General features: G+C 39.4%; 1 protein-coding gene across 1 annotated transcript in view; it reads right to left on the bottom strand.

The window, feature by feature from the left end:
* Positions 1-19,115, bottom strand: part of nrxn3a (neurexin 3a) — a 191,381-nt gene that overhangs the window by 169,497 nt on the left and 2,769 nt on the right. The window contains exon 2 of the mRNA XM_034857472.1: positions 374-1,517. Coding sequence (XP_034713363.1) covers positions 374-1,058 — 685 coding nt within the window. The 5' untranslated portion in view covers positions 1,059-1,517. The remainder of the gene's footprint in view (positions 1-373; positions 1,518-19,115) is intronic.

Below are 19,115 nucleotides of genomic sequence, written 5' to 3'. Positions count from 1 at the left end.
GGTACAACAAACCAAATGGGTTTTTCCAAAGCCTAACTGGGGCAGCTCACCAAATGTGAAAGAAGAATCACTGATGCTAGGTCTTGTTTGTAATAGGTTATTTGGATGATTTCGTCATGTTGCTTAATGTTTAATGAACTGGCTTTAGTCCCAGACCTCTTAATTATTGGCCACATCTCTAATCTGTTGAGCATCTCAAATCAAGGTTCAATCAATCAATCAATGTCGGCATAATGCCTTCAGTTGGATTTGCAATAAATAAAAACGTAAGAAGGTTGAAATACCAAACAAACTACCTAAATTCTAAGTCTGTTTCACAGTTGGGAGTCCTGCCAAAGTCAGCTGCGTCAGAGAATTTAAAGGCATGAGTTACCTTCACTGCAGAAGCGGCCCTTGTATTCGGTTTTGGAGCAGTCACAGACTGGCTGTCCATCCACCACCGAGCATGTACCGCCATTCTCACATGGGTTCACTGTGCACCACCCTTCTGTCTCCAGGGGCACCATAAAGCTTCCCAGGAACAGGGGCTGCGAGATGCCATATTTGAGGTCTGTAATTGTGCCCCTGAAGGGCTGCATGTTTCGCACGGTAGGCAGTGTGAGTGCACCATTGCGGATATCCTGAGGCACTCCACCCAGAAACAGATCGCTGACTATTTTCATGAACAGACGCTGAGGTCGCACCTCATCTGCTTTAGCCTGGCCATCCAGTACCAGAACTGTGCGGAGGTTATACCTGCTCAGAGTGGCAGAGTGCCAACTGCCATCGTCCACCCGTCTGTCAGACACGACTGTGGTCTCAGCACAGTCAATGCTGAAACCCAGCTGCACTCGGCCCTCTACCACTGACAGCTGCAGAAAGTCACAGTAGCCTCCATCATCAAAGTACAGCAGCAGTGCCTCCGAGGCCTCCGTCTTGAACTGGAAGCTGAGGTCACCACGGGTGCTGGCGTCCCAGCGGAGGTAGCGTGCCCACTGACCTGGAGTGCCTAAAAAGTCCAGTCCCAGACATGTGCCGAGGAATACTTGCAGTCTGATAGAAAAACCTATAAGACCCATAGCTGCAAATGATTTTTTTTTAATCCAAAAAGGGGAGTTAAAATCTTAGGATGGGTCGCACTGAATTTCAATGATCCAGTTTTATCCACAGTATATGCAGAGATATATTCTGATAAATATTTCTTAGAAAAATATGTTTTTAAAGGGAAAAGGGCAGTAGCAGGAGAACAGTCGAAGTTAACAGTCTTAGGGTCAGTATGTTTACATCAGTAAACTGTTCAGTAGTTGCAGGGCAGTAGTCGTATGGAGGAATTGTTGTTTTCCTCCTTAGGGGTAAAGAGAAGACCGACAAGAGGAGGTGATTCCTATATTCTTTTTTTTTACACTTTTAGACTCATAGTGCAGGGTCTTATGGAATGGACTTCTCCGACTGTCAGGGCGAGAGGAATTTCCTCCTTCATGTTGTCCGCTGGGAAATGGAGCTGACAAGGGATCCACTGGCCTCTCTTAGTTCCATCACTGTCAGAAAAAGAGAGGCAGAGGGTTATAATGGGTCCATCAGAATTGATTTTTACTCCTAATACACACCTCCTCTGGTGATTCCTTGCATCTAAATCCCAAGAGAGCAGCATATAACATTAATGTGTACAATCTCAAAACGTTACATGAGTGAAGTTCCCCATATTGTGCCCAGTGGTACATTAAGCTTTAAGTGACTGTAGGCATTTAACTTTTCAATCTTAACAACAAATTGTTTCTGTAGTATATATTGTTTACTACCAGGCAGTGTAACTTATAATGATGCATCCAATTTGATCAGCTGATATATTTGTGTGTCTAAAAGATTAATCTGCAATGTGTAGTAGAAATGTAAAGCCAATTCAGGTTATTACCTCACAATAAAACATATTAGATTTCTATCTTAAACTATATTCAGCAATACATAAAGTAGTTAAAATGAGCTTCACCTTGAAAAAACTTAGAGTAAGTGTGGTACTATAAGTTTTGTACTTTGTCTACCACTGCCAATAATATCACAAGAGAAATGGTACAATACCTAGTTTTACCTAGGAACCCTAAATCACTCACTCAGCTCATTAAATAAAACTACTTAATAGTAAAAATAAGACAAGACAGACTTTTTGAATCCTAAACTGGAAGAATTCACTCATTACATCATCTCAGATGCAATAGAAAAATGAACATTAAATATAAATACATTAGAAAAATACACACACAAAATAAATAGGAAATAGAAAAACAAGACAAATGTAATAATGGTAACATGTACACTATTAACACATATATTCTATGCAATAAATAATTAATTTGGCATAATGCACATGTCACAGTAGGTGATACAGAGTAATAAATTAATAACTACATAGTGCAGAATATTTGTAAGCGTTGGCTCATGTTATTGTATGACATGTTATCTCGAAATAGACACCCTGAATGTTCTGGATGATGTGTAGTCCTGTAGTTAAAGCTAGTAGCAACAGCAAAATGTTATATAACCATTGATGCAACAGTTTTGAAAATCTAACATTGTATGTACTGTATATAAAAAAACTAACCAAGCTATAATACAACGTATTACTCGTAGGTGTCTTCTTTTTGCAAAAATAGGAATTTGATTTTTTTTAAGTACATTTGCTAAGAATACTTCTGTACTTTTATTTAAATAACACTTGGAAATTGTGACTGCTTTAATATTAACCATGCATCTCCAAAATATCAAATAATTTAATTTTTATATTTGTAACAATGCATTTTTGGGATAATCAAATTAGTTAATTAAACTTAAATTAGTTAATTTAAGAAGTATGGGAATCTGTAAGATATGTGAAACACTCCATATAAACCTTTTTTTCCTGGACAGCAACTCACACTGCACACTGCCTCATTTATAAAGTATATATACTGAAAAAAAAAATTATGAACAAAACACTTTTGTTTTTGACCCCTTTTTTCACGAGCTGAACTCAAAGTTCTAAGACTTTTTCTATGTACACAAAAGGCTTATTTCTCTCAAATATTATTCACAAATCTGTCTAAATCTGTAATAGGGAGTACTTCTACGCAAGATAATCCATCCACCTCACAGGTGTGGCATTTCAAGATGCTGATTAGACAACATGGTTATTGCATATGTTTCACCCAATGAGCAGCAGCTTCTAATGGAAAGTAACGAGGAGCTGAAGCAGAAAGGGAAATACGGTGTTATCAAAACACAGAGAAAAAAGCCCAACAGACTATAGCGGACCGGCCTGAATGTGTAAGATGTAATGTGTCCTTACGTAGCCTACCATGTAAAGCACAATATAAATAAAATGTTTTATTATTTAGCCTACTTTGCCTTTAAAGTGAGCAGAGGGAATTAACGTTCCTCGGGAAATGTACCCTGAGGACTCTAGGCTTAATTTCAAACCCTTATTCACAACGCGAGAACATGTTTTACAACCATATGTACAAATCTCTATAAGCTATGTCTAATTCTAAATATCTTCATACAATTAATGTTCATACAGAACAATCAGAAAGGGACAAAAACTAGAAATAGAAGTAAGTGACTTCAATCCAGGCTGTGAGCATATGTAAAACAATGTTCATGTGTTTTTTATTCTTCCGACAAATGACAAGCATTGTGGTTTACCCGTGTGATGAATGTAAACTCCACTAAACTCCACAACTGGGTGCCAGTGCAACCATTTCTAACCACCAAAACAACTGCTATAGTAGGGTTTAAATAAAACTCATGACAACAATAGTGACAAATAATGCATGTTAATAAAAATAAAGCAGAACACATACAGAAGACAACGGAATAACGTTTATTTCGGACCAGAGCGGCATATGATTTAACATGAGACTCCAGGATTAATCTTGGCCTGGCTGTAAGCCTGCTCTGGACCAGGCTAGCGGCAAAGAATAAATCTCCATGGTTATCCTTTCCCTTCCAGATCCATTGCTACCACATCTTTAAATGAAACATTTTAAAAAGCGGGGGGGTCCACTGGTAACGCTAACGAAGGAGTAACGCTACGAATGGCCTGAAGAGTTGTGCTCTTTGCCTTAAAAGTGAGCAGAAGACAGCCTAATGTTACGCAGAAAATGTACCATGAAGATCAATTACAACCACAAATCTACAGTGCTAGAATGTGATTCGTACATTTACCTCTCTCTCAATCTGTCTCTCCCGCTCTCTTGTATGGGCTAAAATATAAATTACCAAAGTAACATTTGTTTCCGCTGCTTGCTTTTCAGGCAAAGTGTACAACAGTTTGTTTTTGGTAATAATTAGCCAAACTCCCTGAATGGTTTCATTTAAATTGCTCATAATTAAGCTTTTTGGCTTTTCCCCTTTTCTTTCTTGTTATATTTTTTTTTTGTGCTGTTGTAGGTTTACAAAGTGAAAAAGCCCAAAGTCCCCCCCCCCAAAGCAACATACCTTCTCTCACAGAAAACACTGTTCACAAACTGCTCCAAAGAGCTCTATTGTAGTCCAGCCTTTACTTCAGAGACAAACACCCATCACATTGTACTACACGTTATGCTGCTCGACTAGCTGCTAGCGTAGCATGCCCTCATACTCTGCAACTGAAGCTACCAGTGCTCACCAAGGTACTCCACATGTGCAACTCCCAACAAATATGGAACATCCTGCTTATTGATTATATACTTTCTACATGATTTGTGCAGTTTTACAGTCATCAAGTTCTTTAAATGTTAGTGCTTTTAGTTTGATGAAGAGTGGAGTAGTTGGTGCTCTATAAGTGATTTTATTTGCAATTCTTACAGTTCTCTTTTCAAGATTGAATATAGGTTAAGTGTTTGCTTTGTAAGTGTTTCCCCACACTTCCAAACAGTACAAGGTGTATAATGAACATTGACTTAAAAATAGGTATGTGGTTTTACAGTGTTGCAACTTCATTTGGATATTTTGGCCTTAATATAATGTATATGTGGTTACAAACATAATTTAATTGATTGTTACTCCCAGAAATGTGAGTTCTTTCACTTTTTATCATATTCATTTTTCATAATTATGTTCAACAATAAAACATATGGATTTCGGCTATGCAAGTAGCTGATTAACCAAAAAGTGTAGTCCCCCTAATTCCATACTTTTCTAATATTCATTATTAATGAATTCTGTTTTACTGTGTTAAATGTCTTCTTAAGATCCAAGAATATCACCAGTGCATGCTTTTTTTTGTTCAACTGCTGTTGTCAGTATATACACAGTACACTGTAATACACTGATATACACAGTATATCAGAGGGGAACCGTTAGGGCCCTCTAGGAGATATTCTATAAAATAATAATTAAAAAGCCATCAGTTGAATTATGTTTTGTCAATTCATAATGTGACAATAAACATCCTTAAAAACGTTTTTTAAAGAAATAAACATTACAAAACTGCTTACTCAGTTTGGAATGTAAAGGAATAACCGAATGTTGTTGCCTCTGCTGTTGCTAGGAAGACGATGCTGTGCTTTCAGCTCTGTGATTGTCAGAGATGGGAAGTAACGAAGTAAAAAGTACACAAGTAAATTTTTCAGATATTTTTACTTTACTATTTCTTTTTGTGGCGACTTTTTACTTTTACTACTTACATTTTAACACAACTATACCGGTACTTTCTACTCCTTACATTTAAAAAACTGACTTGTTACTTTAGTTTTGTACAAAAGGTCGTCATGTTGGAGTATAGCGCGGACACGCGCCTCATACAGCGAGCAGGCGCGCTTCCCACAAAGAGAGGAAAGTGAGAGAAAAGTGAAAGAAAAAAAAAAGTACAGAGCACCCCTGGGGTCAGAAAAGAAAAGGATTAATAACAACCTTTGCTTAAGGATTTGTAAACGTAAGCAAAATAGGAAAGATATTTTATATACGGTATATTCTAACCTTAAATATAACTTGTTTCCTCCTAGTTGTACTACAGCCCTTACTGTTAAAACATAGGTTAGATACTACTTTATTTTATCATTAAATATTTTGGTGTCGGTGTTGTAAATTTATACACGTCTAAGCACCGCCGGCTGCTTCTAGAGACCAATCCTATTTCTCCAGGTTGGAGGAAAACCTGTTTGTAGCTCATTATTGACCTTACTACGTTAGGAAAGATGCGTCATTTGTGATTTAATGTAATTTCAATATAATTTAGTTGATCCCAGAGATTTGAATCTGTGAACATCTTTTCTACTTTGTTCACGTTTATTAAGATTATGAATCGCACCCCAGGGCCTTCCTTAAAAAAAGCAACTTACTGTCCAGAGGATAATCAGTTGAAATTTTTGTGTGTGTGAGTCTTTGAGAACTGTAAGTTGTATAACTCATTTTCAGTTCATTAAGCCTGTGTATTGGTCTGGAGTTCCGGCACATTTAAAGTTAGTTAGCTGAGGTGTTGTTGTTTGTGTGCTTCACCTGTTACCTAGGTTACACCTGACTGTTGATCCATAATAGCGATTGTTTTACGTAATGCTCACGTTTGTATTTTAGGTGCCTTTTTACATGCTACAGTTACACTGCATTGAGATAATGGAAATGATAGTGGGTTTATAGTTATTATTTAGTAACATACACTACCGGTCAAAAGTTTGGGGTCACTCACAAATTTCCATTGGACTCCATTATACACAGAAACCCAGCTGAGATCAGTTGCCTTGTTTTTTTTTAACCAGGGCAGCAGTTTCCAGATTACATTATGTGCTTACATAATTGCAAAAGGGTTGTTTAATGTTTTCTTAGTTAGTTTTTTAAAATAATATCAGATTAGTTAACAAAATGTGCCTTTGGAACATTAGATGAATGGTTGCTGATAATGGGAAATGTAGATATTGCATTAAAGATCAGCCACCCACCCAGATCAGCTGGTATCCTGTCTATAATGGAGTGAAATGGAAATTTGGGGGGGGGTCAGATGGCCAAGGTTTAAGAGTCACGGTTTGCTGCTGCAGTATATTGTGTTTTGCAATAAAGTTGTGAAGCCTTGTAGAGATTATTTATTCTAGTATTTTCGAGAACTGTGAGAGCAGTAAAACAGGTCTGTGGTTTGACAGTGTATATTTATCACCATCTCTGTCACTCTTTTAGCTACAGTATGGAAGCAGGATGTAGACAGCTGACTTCATTTATTTATGATGTACACTCACCTATAGGATTATTAGGAACACCATACTAATACTGTGTTTGACCCCTCTTTTGTCTTCAGAACTGCCCTAACCGCCTCTACGTGGCATTGATTAAAAAAGGTGCTGAAAGCGTTCTTTAGAAATGTTGGCCCATATTGATAGGATAGCATCTTGCAGTCGATGGAAATTTGTGGGATGCACACACAAGTTGTTCTTCTATCAGCTAGAATTAGTCGGCCCATTCTCCTCTGACCTCTAGCATCAACAAGGCATTTTTGCCCACAGGACTGCCGCATACTGGATGTTTTTTCCCTTTCCACACCATTCTTTGTAAACCCTAGAAATGGTTGTGCGTGAAAATCCCAGTAACTGAGCAGATTGTGAAATACTCAGACCGGCCCGTCTGGCACCAACAACCATGCTGTGGAGGAAAAAGTTTATTTTGCATTATGTTCCTTGACAACAGCTAAGTGGGTCACTTGTATAACTTGTTGATTAATTGTTATCATTGTTTTACTTTTCATTTATTATTGTTTTACTTTTCATTTATCAGTGTTTTACTTAGCATAAGCCTTATATAACCTGTTTTGGTCACATATCGAGCTCATGTTTTGAGGACGGCACTCCTGTTTTGGAAACATGGTTTCGAGGCAGGTGCACCGGACTCACCAAGGAATGGGCTGGGAGTGAGGACTGGCCCCCCCCCTCGCTCACACCCGATCCCTTGTTTGTTAAGAGAATAAAAAGATGGAGAATCCCACGGTCCGACGGAGCTTGCCTGTGAGTCGCGTACAAGACGTCCAGCCACGTTGATGCTAGCTCTGCTGGACTGACGGTTCCCCACTCCTGTGTCAAGGTAAGAGCTCTGAAAGTAGTGTATGCTTTGCATCACGTATTGAAGGCATGCGCATGTCATTTGCTTTGCTGTATGCTGTGGGGAATAAAGAGACACATTATTCTAGCAGGTACGGCCTCTGAGTGTTTGTTTGCAGAGTAGGGTTCACTTTGCATTCAGTCATTCAGCTGTACTGTATTCTGTGGCAAGGTAAAGGGACAGTTCATCCTGGCAGAAACAGTGTTTGTGGTTATTGACAGTGTGAGCGTGTGCTCGCTGTCTTGCTGTGCTCTGTGGCGGGGTAGACGAGCACTCTACTCTAGCAGAAAGCAGCCTTTGAAGATTATCTGCCTGTAGCCAACCGCCCCGTGATCCTGTCTAAAGATTTCACAAAACACATGCCCCGCTCAAAATTGCTTAAATCCCCTTTCTTTCCCATTCTGACATTCAGTTTGGAGTTCAGGAGATTGTCTTGACCAGGACCACCCCCCTAAATGCATTGAAGCAACTGCCATGTGATTGATTGATTAGATAATTGCATTAATGAGAAATTGAACAGGTGTTCCTAATAATCCTTTTAGGTGAGTGTATAACGTCTCCATTTTATATTATTTTGGCCTTTTTTGGCGGGTTGCAAATGTTTTACCAAAACAAGTTCCTTTCCAAGATTATTTTGCAGAGCGGCTGCGTCCAGAGCATAGCGCCGGCCAAGGCGATTGGTTTAAGGAAATGCCAATAAACCGAGTGTTCTATTTCTCCTATTCCAGAATGTGTGGGTGAGCTGTAGAGGTCTGTCAATGCGAGACTAGTTCACAGCTTACATGTACTGTGCTGTCACCAATCCTAATTACAAGTGCCTGATAGTAGATGATAGTGCTTTATTTTTTTCTCCTCCTCAAAGATTTTTTGGAATTATCGGTCATCTGCTGGGTAAATTAAGATCATTTTCAGTCAACCAGGCAGTCTGCCTTTATCTGATGACCAGCCTGGAGAGACAGCCTTCTGCTAAAGCATGTTAAATACAAGAGGCACAGAGAAACTCAAGCAGGCACTGGTGCACTATGCATTTTGTTTATGTAAATAACTAATTTGGTGATAAATCTTTGAGTTTGTCAGTACAAGTAAACCCTTTTATGTTGGACAAAAACATTTGTGGAGTGACAGCAATGGATTTTTTTCTTTGTAAGGGTGCTCTTCTCGACCAATTGTAAAATGTTCTCTTACCTAAGAGAAGAGCAAACATAAGAAAGCATTTCTGAATCCCAGAATCAATGGGTAGTGACTAAAATAAAAACAAATGTGTTTGCACCCGGTCTCTTCTCTAAAATTTCGAGGGGAAAGGAAGGGCTGAGCTAAGCACTGCGAACTCTTCTACAATTAAATAAACAGGGAATGTACAGATTTGTAGACCTTTTTCAAAGAAAATGCCTGCTGCAGCCCACAAACAAATGCTATGAGAGCAGTGAGACTAGACCAAAACACTAAAATTGCAGAAATACAGATTAATCCCTGCGGGTTCATCACGTTTGGCAACCCTTTTCACATCGTCACATTATTTTCCTATTGTCTATATACACTCACACAATAAAAATAATCTAAGCAACTTTCAGCTGACCAGGGTTCAGGAACGATCTGTATCCTGTCTTATTGTAGCCAATTGCGGCCTTCAGCGCTTGGTTTTAGTAGCTGGTGCAGCCAAAAGGTTTATTGGTAAATAAATGCAATAAATTATTTTACAAAAGCACCTATGCTATGACACTATTTTGCATCTTCTTATACTGTGTCTAAACACACACACACAATCTCACAAGTAACATCCGTTTTATCAAAGGACACAAAGTTCTAAAAAGAAACTCAAATTTTGTATTTTAAAAAATCTGTTTTCCTTCATTGTGAGGTACCTACATGTTAGCTGTGTAACATCATGATGAAACGTGTCATTTTGTTTTCTGGATTTTTTGTTGTTGGGTAATTTATTTGTTGGTTTCTGTTTATTTTACTGTATGAAATATAGTCCGATTAAATATGCTGGTCCCCATGAAGACAAACTGTAGGCCTATACTACAAAGCAAGATTTGGGTTTACCAAGGTAACTTCAGGTTCAACCCATGGTTTTGTGTATCACAAATCCCTGTTTTGTAGTGTGTTACTTGTTAATTACTGAACAAGTTATGTGTTCAGTGGTAGTTCAGCATGTCTGAGATTAGAAATCAAAAGGTACAAAAGCACAACCAACTGACCAATCAAGACTTGATTGATAATGGCATCATCGTTCTTAATCCTTTGAAACCTAGACACTCGCCAACGAGTAAAAACAGCACCTCTGATTCATTGTTTAATCATTTAACATCCATACATGCTAGCAAATTACCAATGGTTGCTGTTAAAAGGCAACAAGTTAGCGGTTACAGAGGTCTCTTCCGGGTCTCTCTAGCCTCTACAGGTGATTTTCTATTGAGCCTGAAACTTCCAGCCTTTTTCGGGGTCATGGAGCTTTAAATCCAAACTGTTACATCCAAGATTTATCCACTCAGAGATTGTCCATAATTCATCGCGTTTTTGCTCAATCATGTCGCTAGCGCCATCTCCCATTTGGGTACGGAAGTCAAGAATTCCATTTATGGGATGTATGCCCATATATGGGAGACAACCTCATCCACTTGTATGGAAGGCCAAGAGGTCTATATGGAAGGCCAATAGGTGCACTTTTTTAGACACACAATTGCTTGTGTAGCATTGCTGTGGGTGTAATATAAATAAATATGACATTATTATGTTGATTATTGGCAAAAGTAAATGTCATGAAGGCAAAATTGTCTTGACTTTCTTTGAAAAAAATGTATGTATTTTGTCAACTGTATAAGTTATAATGATTATTTCTTCACAGTGTGATTCCCAAGACATGTGAGAAGTGTTTTAGAGAGGTAAATGGCTTAGGTTTTACTGCTCTATCTGTGATATCAATACAAATCTGGAAGATTCATGTTCCGTTTTATTTATCTTTAAGGCCCTACAACCATTTTTAACATGCAAGTGACCTCACTGCAACCCAAATATTATAACTCTATTCTAATTTGTCCTGAAAAAAATGATATTCATATCTTGACTGTAGACAACAGGATTGATGTTTTACAACCTTTTTCTACAATAAATCCAGACGAACAATGATGAAAGGGTAGTGAGAGGTGCGCTCAAAAAAAAAAAAAAAGGATTTTGCAATCACTTAACCCACCACACTCCATTTAAATAAACAGTAATTTTATTATTGTAAAACACACTTCATTTAACATTGACAAAAAAAAAAAAAAAACTATCAAAGGCCTTCTTGGTTTGTCTTTCCACTGTTCCAACAATCACTACTCTGGTCTGGTTGAAATATAAAGATAATTTACCAATTAACATGTAAAAATATATAATATAATATAAAGACACAAAATACTACCACAAATCCCAGATAAAGTAATTTTTCCATAATATGGGCACTTTAAAAAGAAAAAAACATTGAAACTTTAGTATTCTAATTGGGCATTGTTTCCATGGCAACAGTCACAGTTTTGAAGCCTTTAGTTCATCCCTATTTGAAAGCTGAACACCCATAAAGCAAGAACAAAGAAACTCAGAAATTGTTTAAGGTTTAGACAAACATGCCTGGATTGATCTTAATCCCGATCATGGGGATTGACACTGAACAATTTTTGAACATTGCCATTACTGAGGTTTTAGTCAACGCTTTGCGTTGATTGCTAAATGGATTGCACTGCTGATCAGACACCATTGTGCCTTTCAGCAGCCAATTAATATTTCTTAATAAGACTAGAGGTTAGGAGTGCAGTACTCTCAGTTCAGAGGCTGTCAATTTCTAGAGAGGAGTGCTTAACAAAGACTTAAAGTGCTGGTTTCGAGTATAGAAAAAGGACAAACATACTGACTACCATCACCAATGTCACTAGGAGTAATTAAGGAGGTGTGTGGACATGCTTGGAAAAAAACAGGGGAGAACGACCTAGCAGAGGATGACTTTGCTGGACTAATACAACCCAACCGGGACCAAAGCTGAGTCATTGAATCAGTTTGAATATTTGAAATTTGTGTGGCCACCGTGAGCACCACAGATCCTTACTGTGGTTTAAACCACAACTGCTCACAGCTAAGCATGATTGCCACTGTAAATACTAGGCCTTTTACTTTATGTGTATTTGTCCCGAACCGTTTCAGTAAAGGACGTTTAGTAGGCAACACTGTTTCCGGACGCATAGTGTCACACACATCGTTAACAGTCTACGTCAACTACTTGCACATTCAGAACAGAAATTCTTGAACGTGAGTTTACGCGGCGCGTTTTGGCAGTGAACCAGTTGTTGTCTATCAGCTGTAGCATGGTAGTCGACTTAGCTCAATGGACAAAGATTTGTTTCAAACTGTATGCCAACATTGTTCATCTGAAGTTGGGTATGTGTGTGGATACACTTTATTTTACGACGCAATCCCCCAAATAATCACCAATACAGAGATTGGACCCACGAATACACAACTGAGAAAGGTAAAATACAAGGGTTTTCTTAGCGAGCTAATAAAATCAGGCAACCGTGTCCAGTAACGGCAGGCAAAGGGAAAATCCAAGAAAACAGGCAAAGATCGAAATCCAAGGGAATCCGAAACTCAGGAATACAGGAACACAGGGGAAATGCTCAAAAGCTGCACACATGCAGCTCTCGGTTACCCACATCATTATTGATCTCAGCAGAGTGTGTTTGCAGGAGAGAAAAGCACAAGGATGTAGCTTACCATCCCTGGGACGGCTTTGAAAGAAGACTGCAACCAGACCCCTTAGTTAGACCCTAACTGGTGGGAATAGGCCAATCCTTGACCGCTTTGACAATCTCTGATCTCGCCCTCGACCACCACATATCCCAGATAGGACACTTTGGGAAGATAAAACTCAGATATCTCTGCTTTAACAAACAGTTCATGATTAAGTGGTCCCTGCAGAACAGGAGGTACATGTTGAAAATGCTCATTCAGGCTATGGGAGAAGATCGAAATGTCAAGATACACAAACACAAATACACTTAACATTCCTGAGAACAGCATTAATAAATGTCTGGAAAACAGCAGGGGCATTAGTTAATCCAATAAGCATGACCAAACACTCGTAATGTCCACTGGGAGTGTTAAATGCGGTCTTCCATTGGTCCCCCTCCCTTTAATGGGCCCTCAGCCCTAAAGTTAACTTATTTACACCCTGGCATAAATTTGGCATTCATTTTAGAATTTTGGCATATATTTTGAACATATTCGATTCAAGCATAGCAATCATATAAAGACATATCTTTTTACATAGTTGTTTGGCTGCTCTTTAAACAAGATTTATAACAGAAATAACCCGAACGGCCAGATCAAAAGTTTACATACTCTTGAATGTTTGGCCTTGTTACGGGCACACAAAGTGACACACACACACACACACACACACACACAGGTGAAAATGGCAATTGAAGGTTATTTCCAACACCTGTGGCTCTGTAAATTGCAATTAGCAAATAGTCCATGAGTTTGTGAGTCAGTACTGTTGAATCACTTATTAAGAAGCGGAAAATTCTTGCATCTCTCAATACCAAGCCAAGGCCAGGTAGACCGAGAAAGATTTCAGCCAAAACTGAAAGAAGAATTGTTCGGGATGCAAGCAAGAACCCACAGGTAACGTCAGGGGAAATACAGGCTGCTCTGGAAATAGATGATGTGGTTGCTACAAGGAGCACAAAACAACGGTACTTGAACAAAAATGAGCTGCATGGTAGATGGTAGAAGGCCACAAAAAAAACTGGTTACAATACACCCCAAAACACCTTGACACAGCTTCTGGAACACTGTAATTTGGAGTGACGAGACCAAAATAGAGCTTTATGGTCAAAACCATAAGCAAAATGTTCGAAGAGAGGTCAACAAGGCCGACAGTGAACAGAATACCATCCCCACATTGAAGCATGGTGGTGGCTCACTGATGTTTTTGATGTTTTTCTGCAAGGCAGCTGCGCATGGGATGCTCTTGGATTTTCCAGCACGACAATGACCCCAAGCACAAGGCCAAGTTGACCCTCCAGTGGTTACAGCAGAAAAAGGTGAAGGTTCCAGGGAGGCCAACACAGTCTCCTGACCTTAATGTCATTGAGCCACTCTGGGGAGATCAAAAACATGCGGTACATGCAAGACGACAAAAGACTTTGCATGAACTGGAGGCATTTTACCAAGATGAATGGGCAGCTATACCACCGCAAGAATTCAGGGCCTCATGGTCAACTATTACAAAAAACTGCATGCTGTCATTGATGCTAAAGGTGGCAATACACAGTAATAAGAACTAAGGGTATGTCGAATTTTGAACAGTGGTTGGTTCATTTTGTTCTTTGTTGCCATGTTTTGTTTTATGATTGTGCCATTCTGTTAGGACCTACAGTTCAATGTGAATTCCATAACGGCTAAAACACTTGTGTTTTGAATGCTCACTCATGTTTTCTTTACACATGGTATATATATGACCAATACTTCAAGGGTATGCAAACCTTTGAACAGAACTGTAGCAGGAAAGAACAGAAGATCAGGTCAGGGAAACCCTTCTCCGAAATCTCAGACTCCATCGAAATAAGAGCAGGACTCCTCTCATCTGCATCCTCAGAAGGAGAAGCAGGAACTAAAGTCACCTTTGCCAGAGTTGACACCACAATAATATCTCCAGAACAGTCTTTGGATCTGGACTGTAAACATGGGACGAGAGGGAACATTAGTAACAGCAGCAGGGCACACCAGGACCCTCTCCTTTACTAGTGAGCCTTCCGTTTTACTGGACACTGCCTGGTGAAGTGGTCTATCTAAGCGCAGAAGTTGCATGCTCCTTCTCGGATTCCCCTCTCTCCTCCAGGGTTAGTCGAATCCTACCCACTTGAATGGGCTCCTCACCCGTAGCAGCCTGAAGTGAAGTGACAGCTGGCCAGAATGGCAACAACGAAAAGCGTCCTTTGGAAAAAATTTGTACTCAAAACTCTCTAACTCCCCCTTTTCGAAGACCCGCTTGTCAACCTTGTTAGCTAAGGCGTTGAGGTCCCTTGGGAGGTTCAATGCCGCCAGCTGATCCTTCAGCGCACTGGAAAGACCATAGAGGAAAGAATCTAGTAGAGCAGCCTGATTACATCCTCTCTCTGCTGCCAATGGGCAGAAATCAATGGCATAGCGCGCCAATCTTTGTCTGCCCTGACAAAAGCTCACCAGAGCCCGGGCCACTTCTCTGCCCGGAGTGACATGTTGAAAAATCTATGTTAAAAGATTGGGTGAAGCAAGCAAACGAGTCACACAGAGGCACAATTTCTTCCCCACTCTGCTGTGGCCCATGCCTCTGCTCGACCAGAAGGGTGTGAAATCAGGTAAGCAATATTATCCTGATCAGTGGGATAGTGGACAAAGTCAAGCGCAAATTGTAATCCACATTGCGTCAAAAAGGCTTTAAAGTCACCAGACTCAACGGAGAAGCATTGACAGATGAGGTAGAGCAGTGGAACTGAAAGATGACCAGGCAAGCAGCAGAACCATCCCCGACCGTGGGACCGGCAGAAGGAACCGAGATGGAACCGGGTCAATGGAGCTCTGAGAGGCTGGGGACGGAGAAGGAGACTGGATAGCTTGAAACTGCGTAGTCAGGAAAGACACTTGTTCAGTGACGGCTCTCTTTAACTCCAGCTAACTGTACGCCATACCTCTCATCTCCAGTGGAAGGGTGAACAGCACAACTTTGACTGTTGCCATGGAAACAATGCCCTAATTAGAATTCTAAAGTTTAATTATTTTTTTTAAAGTGCCCATATTTTGAAAAAATTACTTTATCTGGGATTGGTAATGTACAAGTTGCGTAGAGGAACTGCAAGTCACAGAACTTTCCAACACATGTTCAGATGTTGCACAATAAAAGCCTTGTTAGGAAATGAAGGGATTTTAATTTGAAAGTGATAGAGAAAGTGATGAAAATGATAGAGAAAGTGAGCTTGTATTATCAATATAATGCTGTATGTAAATGTTAACATGGCACATCGGAGCAGATCAGAAAAGGAGTATGCTTCATACTAAAATACGTACATTTAGTGAATCAGAAATGCGGACCTTTGTCTTATATAAGCCTGCTACAAATCAACCTCTCGCTCTGCTGCATATTTAAATAACTAATCAGAAAAACAATGGAATAAACAAGATTTAAATATAACTTCCAATATTACAATATCACTAAAAACATTTTACACTTGCTTGATGTTTTTTGCTTGGGTCTTTTTTTCCTTTTGTCAATAGTCAAAGAGTCAATGGCACGTGTACGTAAAATAAATAAGTATATTAAATGCAATATCAGATATTTAGCACAATTAGGCTACATTACACATCAATTCTAAATTATTTTGGACATGATGAAAGCAGTCTGTAAATGATCTGCTCCGGAAAATGTCTCTTCATTCAATACCCAATTTCAATCCCTAACAAAAAATCTCATCAGCGTCAGTGAGCCAATGAGGATGTAGCATTCTCCTACCAAGAGCTATCAATGCTTGTGATTGGCCGTCTACGTTACCCGTCGCAGAGACACACAGGAAAAACTCTACGTTACACACAGAGAGGGGGCTCCGTAAGTACAAAATTATTTTATTTTTTTGCAGTAATGTAAAAAGGTTATAAAATATGTAAAATTATAGAATATTAGTTGTTTTGTCTGGCCTACTTGCTGGTCAGTAGAGGCTATAAACCAATTTGTCAATGGTCACATATGTGTCTGTTTCCTACATGTTGGTTGAATCCATTATTATAAAATTGTCAGTTACTTGATCACAAATGGAGGCATTGGCCTTTATTTCTGTAGCATACAGTGTTAAGCAGTTGAATACTTATAATTATTTCCAAACTGTCCAGATATTAAGAGACATATTTCCTACACCAAAACACATTGTAAAAGAGATTGATTTTCTGAACCGTTATCAAACCACAGCAGAACCTTGTCTCCATGCTTCAGGGTTAGATATATGCATACTGAGCTGCTTATCAACCGTCTGTTAATAAGAGATATCGGCCAATCAATCCTGTCCACATCACAGTGGTTCCTCCTTTACCACAACTTGTATGTGTACATAGACATTTAATGTAATACTGACCATGTTTACACTCTCATAATCTATCAAATTATTTAAAAATCAGACTGTTTTTTTTATTTACAAACACTTTTATCTTTTCCCCAACTGAAAATATTAGTTAACTGCAACACTTAAATTTGCCATTAATCAAAAAGCACTCTCTCTCTCTATGCTTAATTGTAAAGCTAGAAGTTCTAAAATGAAAAGCTTTCTGCAGCTTCAGTCTGAAATAAAAGCAATGGCCTCAAAGAAGCACATGAGCCCAGCTTTTTTTAAAGCTAAAAAGATTTTTGGAAAGTCAAGGAAATTAATCTTTTTTTTTTTAAATTACGTGTATGTTTCTCTGCAGCAACATTTTTACAAAAACCCCTTTGCAGAACTGGCCTATTCACTATTATATTTGGATTGGTGTCAGCCAACCAGATATGTATTACTAACTTGGCATACACATGCTCTTGTCCTACTTTGTATTCAAACTTTCTTTTCTTTATTTTTTTATTAATCGGAAATAATGAACTCATGTTTACAAATGCAGAATTGTTACGGCATCATTTTCAGATTTTGTGTGTGTGTGTGTGTGTGTGCGTCTCTTTTGTTGCAGTGCAGGGATCGTCAAGGGTTAAAAGGCTAAACGGCATGGATCATTGTTCCCGGTGAAAGGCTCCTTTGACAAACCCCACAGGGACGAGTCCACGTACACACACTGACAAAAGGCAGCAGCACTCTCGGTCCTATTAACAACCACACAGACTGGGGCGGAGGGTGTGTGTGTGTGTAAATGCAAATAAAAGCAGCCCACCGGTAGGACGATTGCATTTAAATGGGTGCCACTTGCCAGTAATTTTACAGCAGGTGCCTTGATCACACACTCATCATTACACAAAAAACCCACATGAAGTAACGCTGTCCAGAAGCAGTGACAAAATGTCCTCCACAGCTTGCAGATGATAGCTAAAAAGGAAAGGCTGCAATCGTTCTCGATATGCTCGTAATGATCACTACAAGGCCCTCTAAATATGCACACAAACACCGATGCTGCCGTTTACGTCTCACAATAGATCAAAAGAGGTGCCTTCTTTTTTTTTTTTGCCCATCTCTGTTGCTGCAGTGGTACACTCCGAAATCATTTGACCAGGACATGCAACATGACAGTGCAGGGGAGGAGGAGAAATGGCAGAAGGAATGATGAGTGGAAACAGAGAGAGAGGGAGCCATGTTCCGCCTTATCCACTCCCACTCACAGATCGCATAAAAACCCCCCGACACCACTCTTCCTCTTCTCTCTTCATCACACACACATCCATATATATGGCCTCATGCACCCAGAGATTTTTTACAGGGGAAAATACCATGAATACACACACAGACAAACACACTAGAGTAAAATCTCTAACAGTTTATTATTGTGTCATGGTATGTATTATCATATCGTCCTACCCTAAAACAACTCTATAACATGCGGTTAGTCAGGAGCACACACCTCAGCTCCCCCTATGCACTACATTTAGAAGGCGAGTTGGCTTTTATCAGCAAAGGCACAGTAATCAAGACATTTTTTAAAAGAAATTAAGAAATCGTTAAGTAAAATTTTAGAGGGGAAGTATCATTTGTTAGAAGAATAATTATTTGTAAATCACTGCTGTTCATTTTAAAGAGACAGAAATAAATGACCAATAAAAAACAGGGGAATGTTAAAGAAGATCAGTGAAAGTGAGGGATTAAGGGTGTGTGTGTGTGGGAATGGAGGCGCGTTATTTTGGCAGCAGGTGTAGCGTGGGCACCGTGTTGTTATCCAGCAATTCTGCAGGAAGGCCACGCCTTCTCTGGGCTTGGTGGTTCTGCTGCAGCACCCGTCACGGCATTACATCACCCAGTTAGAGAGCACCCCACAAACGCCTGCATACACACTCTGTGTGCGCGGACACACACACACACACACACACACACACACACACACACACACACACACACACACACACACACACACAC

This window comes from Etheostoma cragini, chromosome 20 (genome assembly GCF_013103735.1).
Source record: "Etheostoma cragini isolate CJK2018 chromosome 20, CSU_Ecrag_1.0, whole genome shotgun sequence".
NCBI classification, from domain to species: domain Eukaryota; kingdom Metazoa; phylum Chordata; class Actinopteri; order Perciformes; family Percidae; genus Etheostoma; species Etheostoma cragini.
The sequence above is the reverse complement of the archived record's forward strand: the minus strand, read 5'-3'. Positions and strand labels throughout refer to the sequence as shown.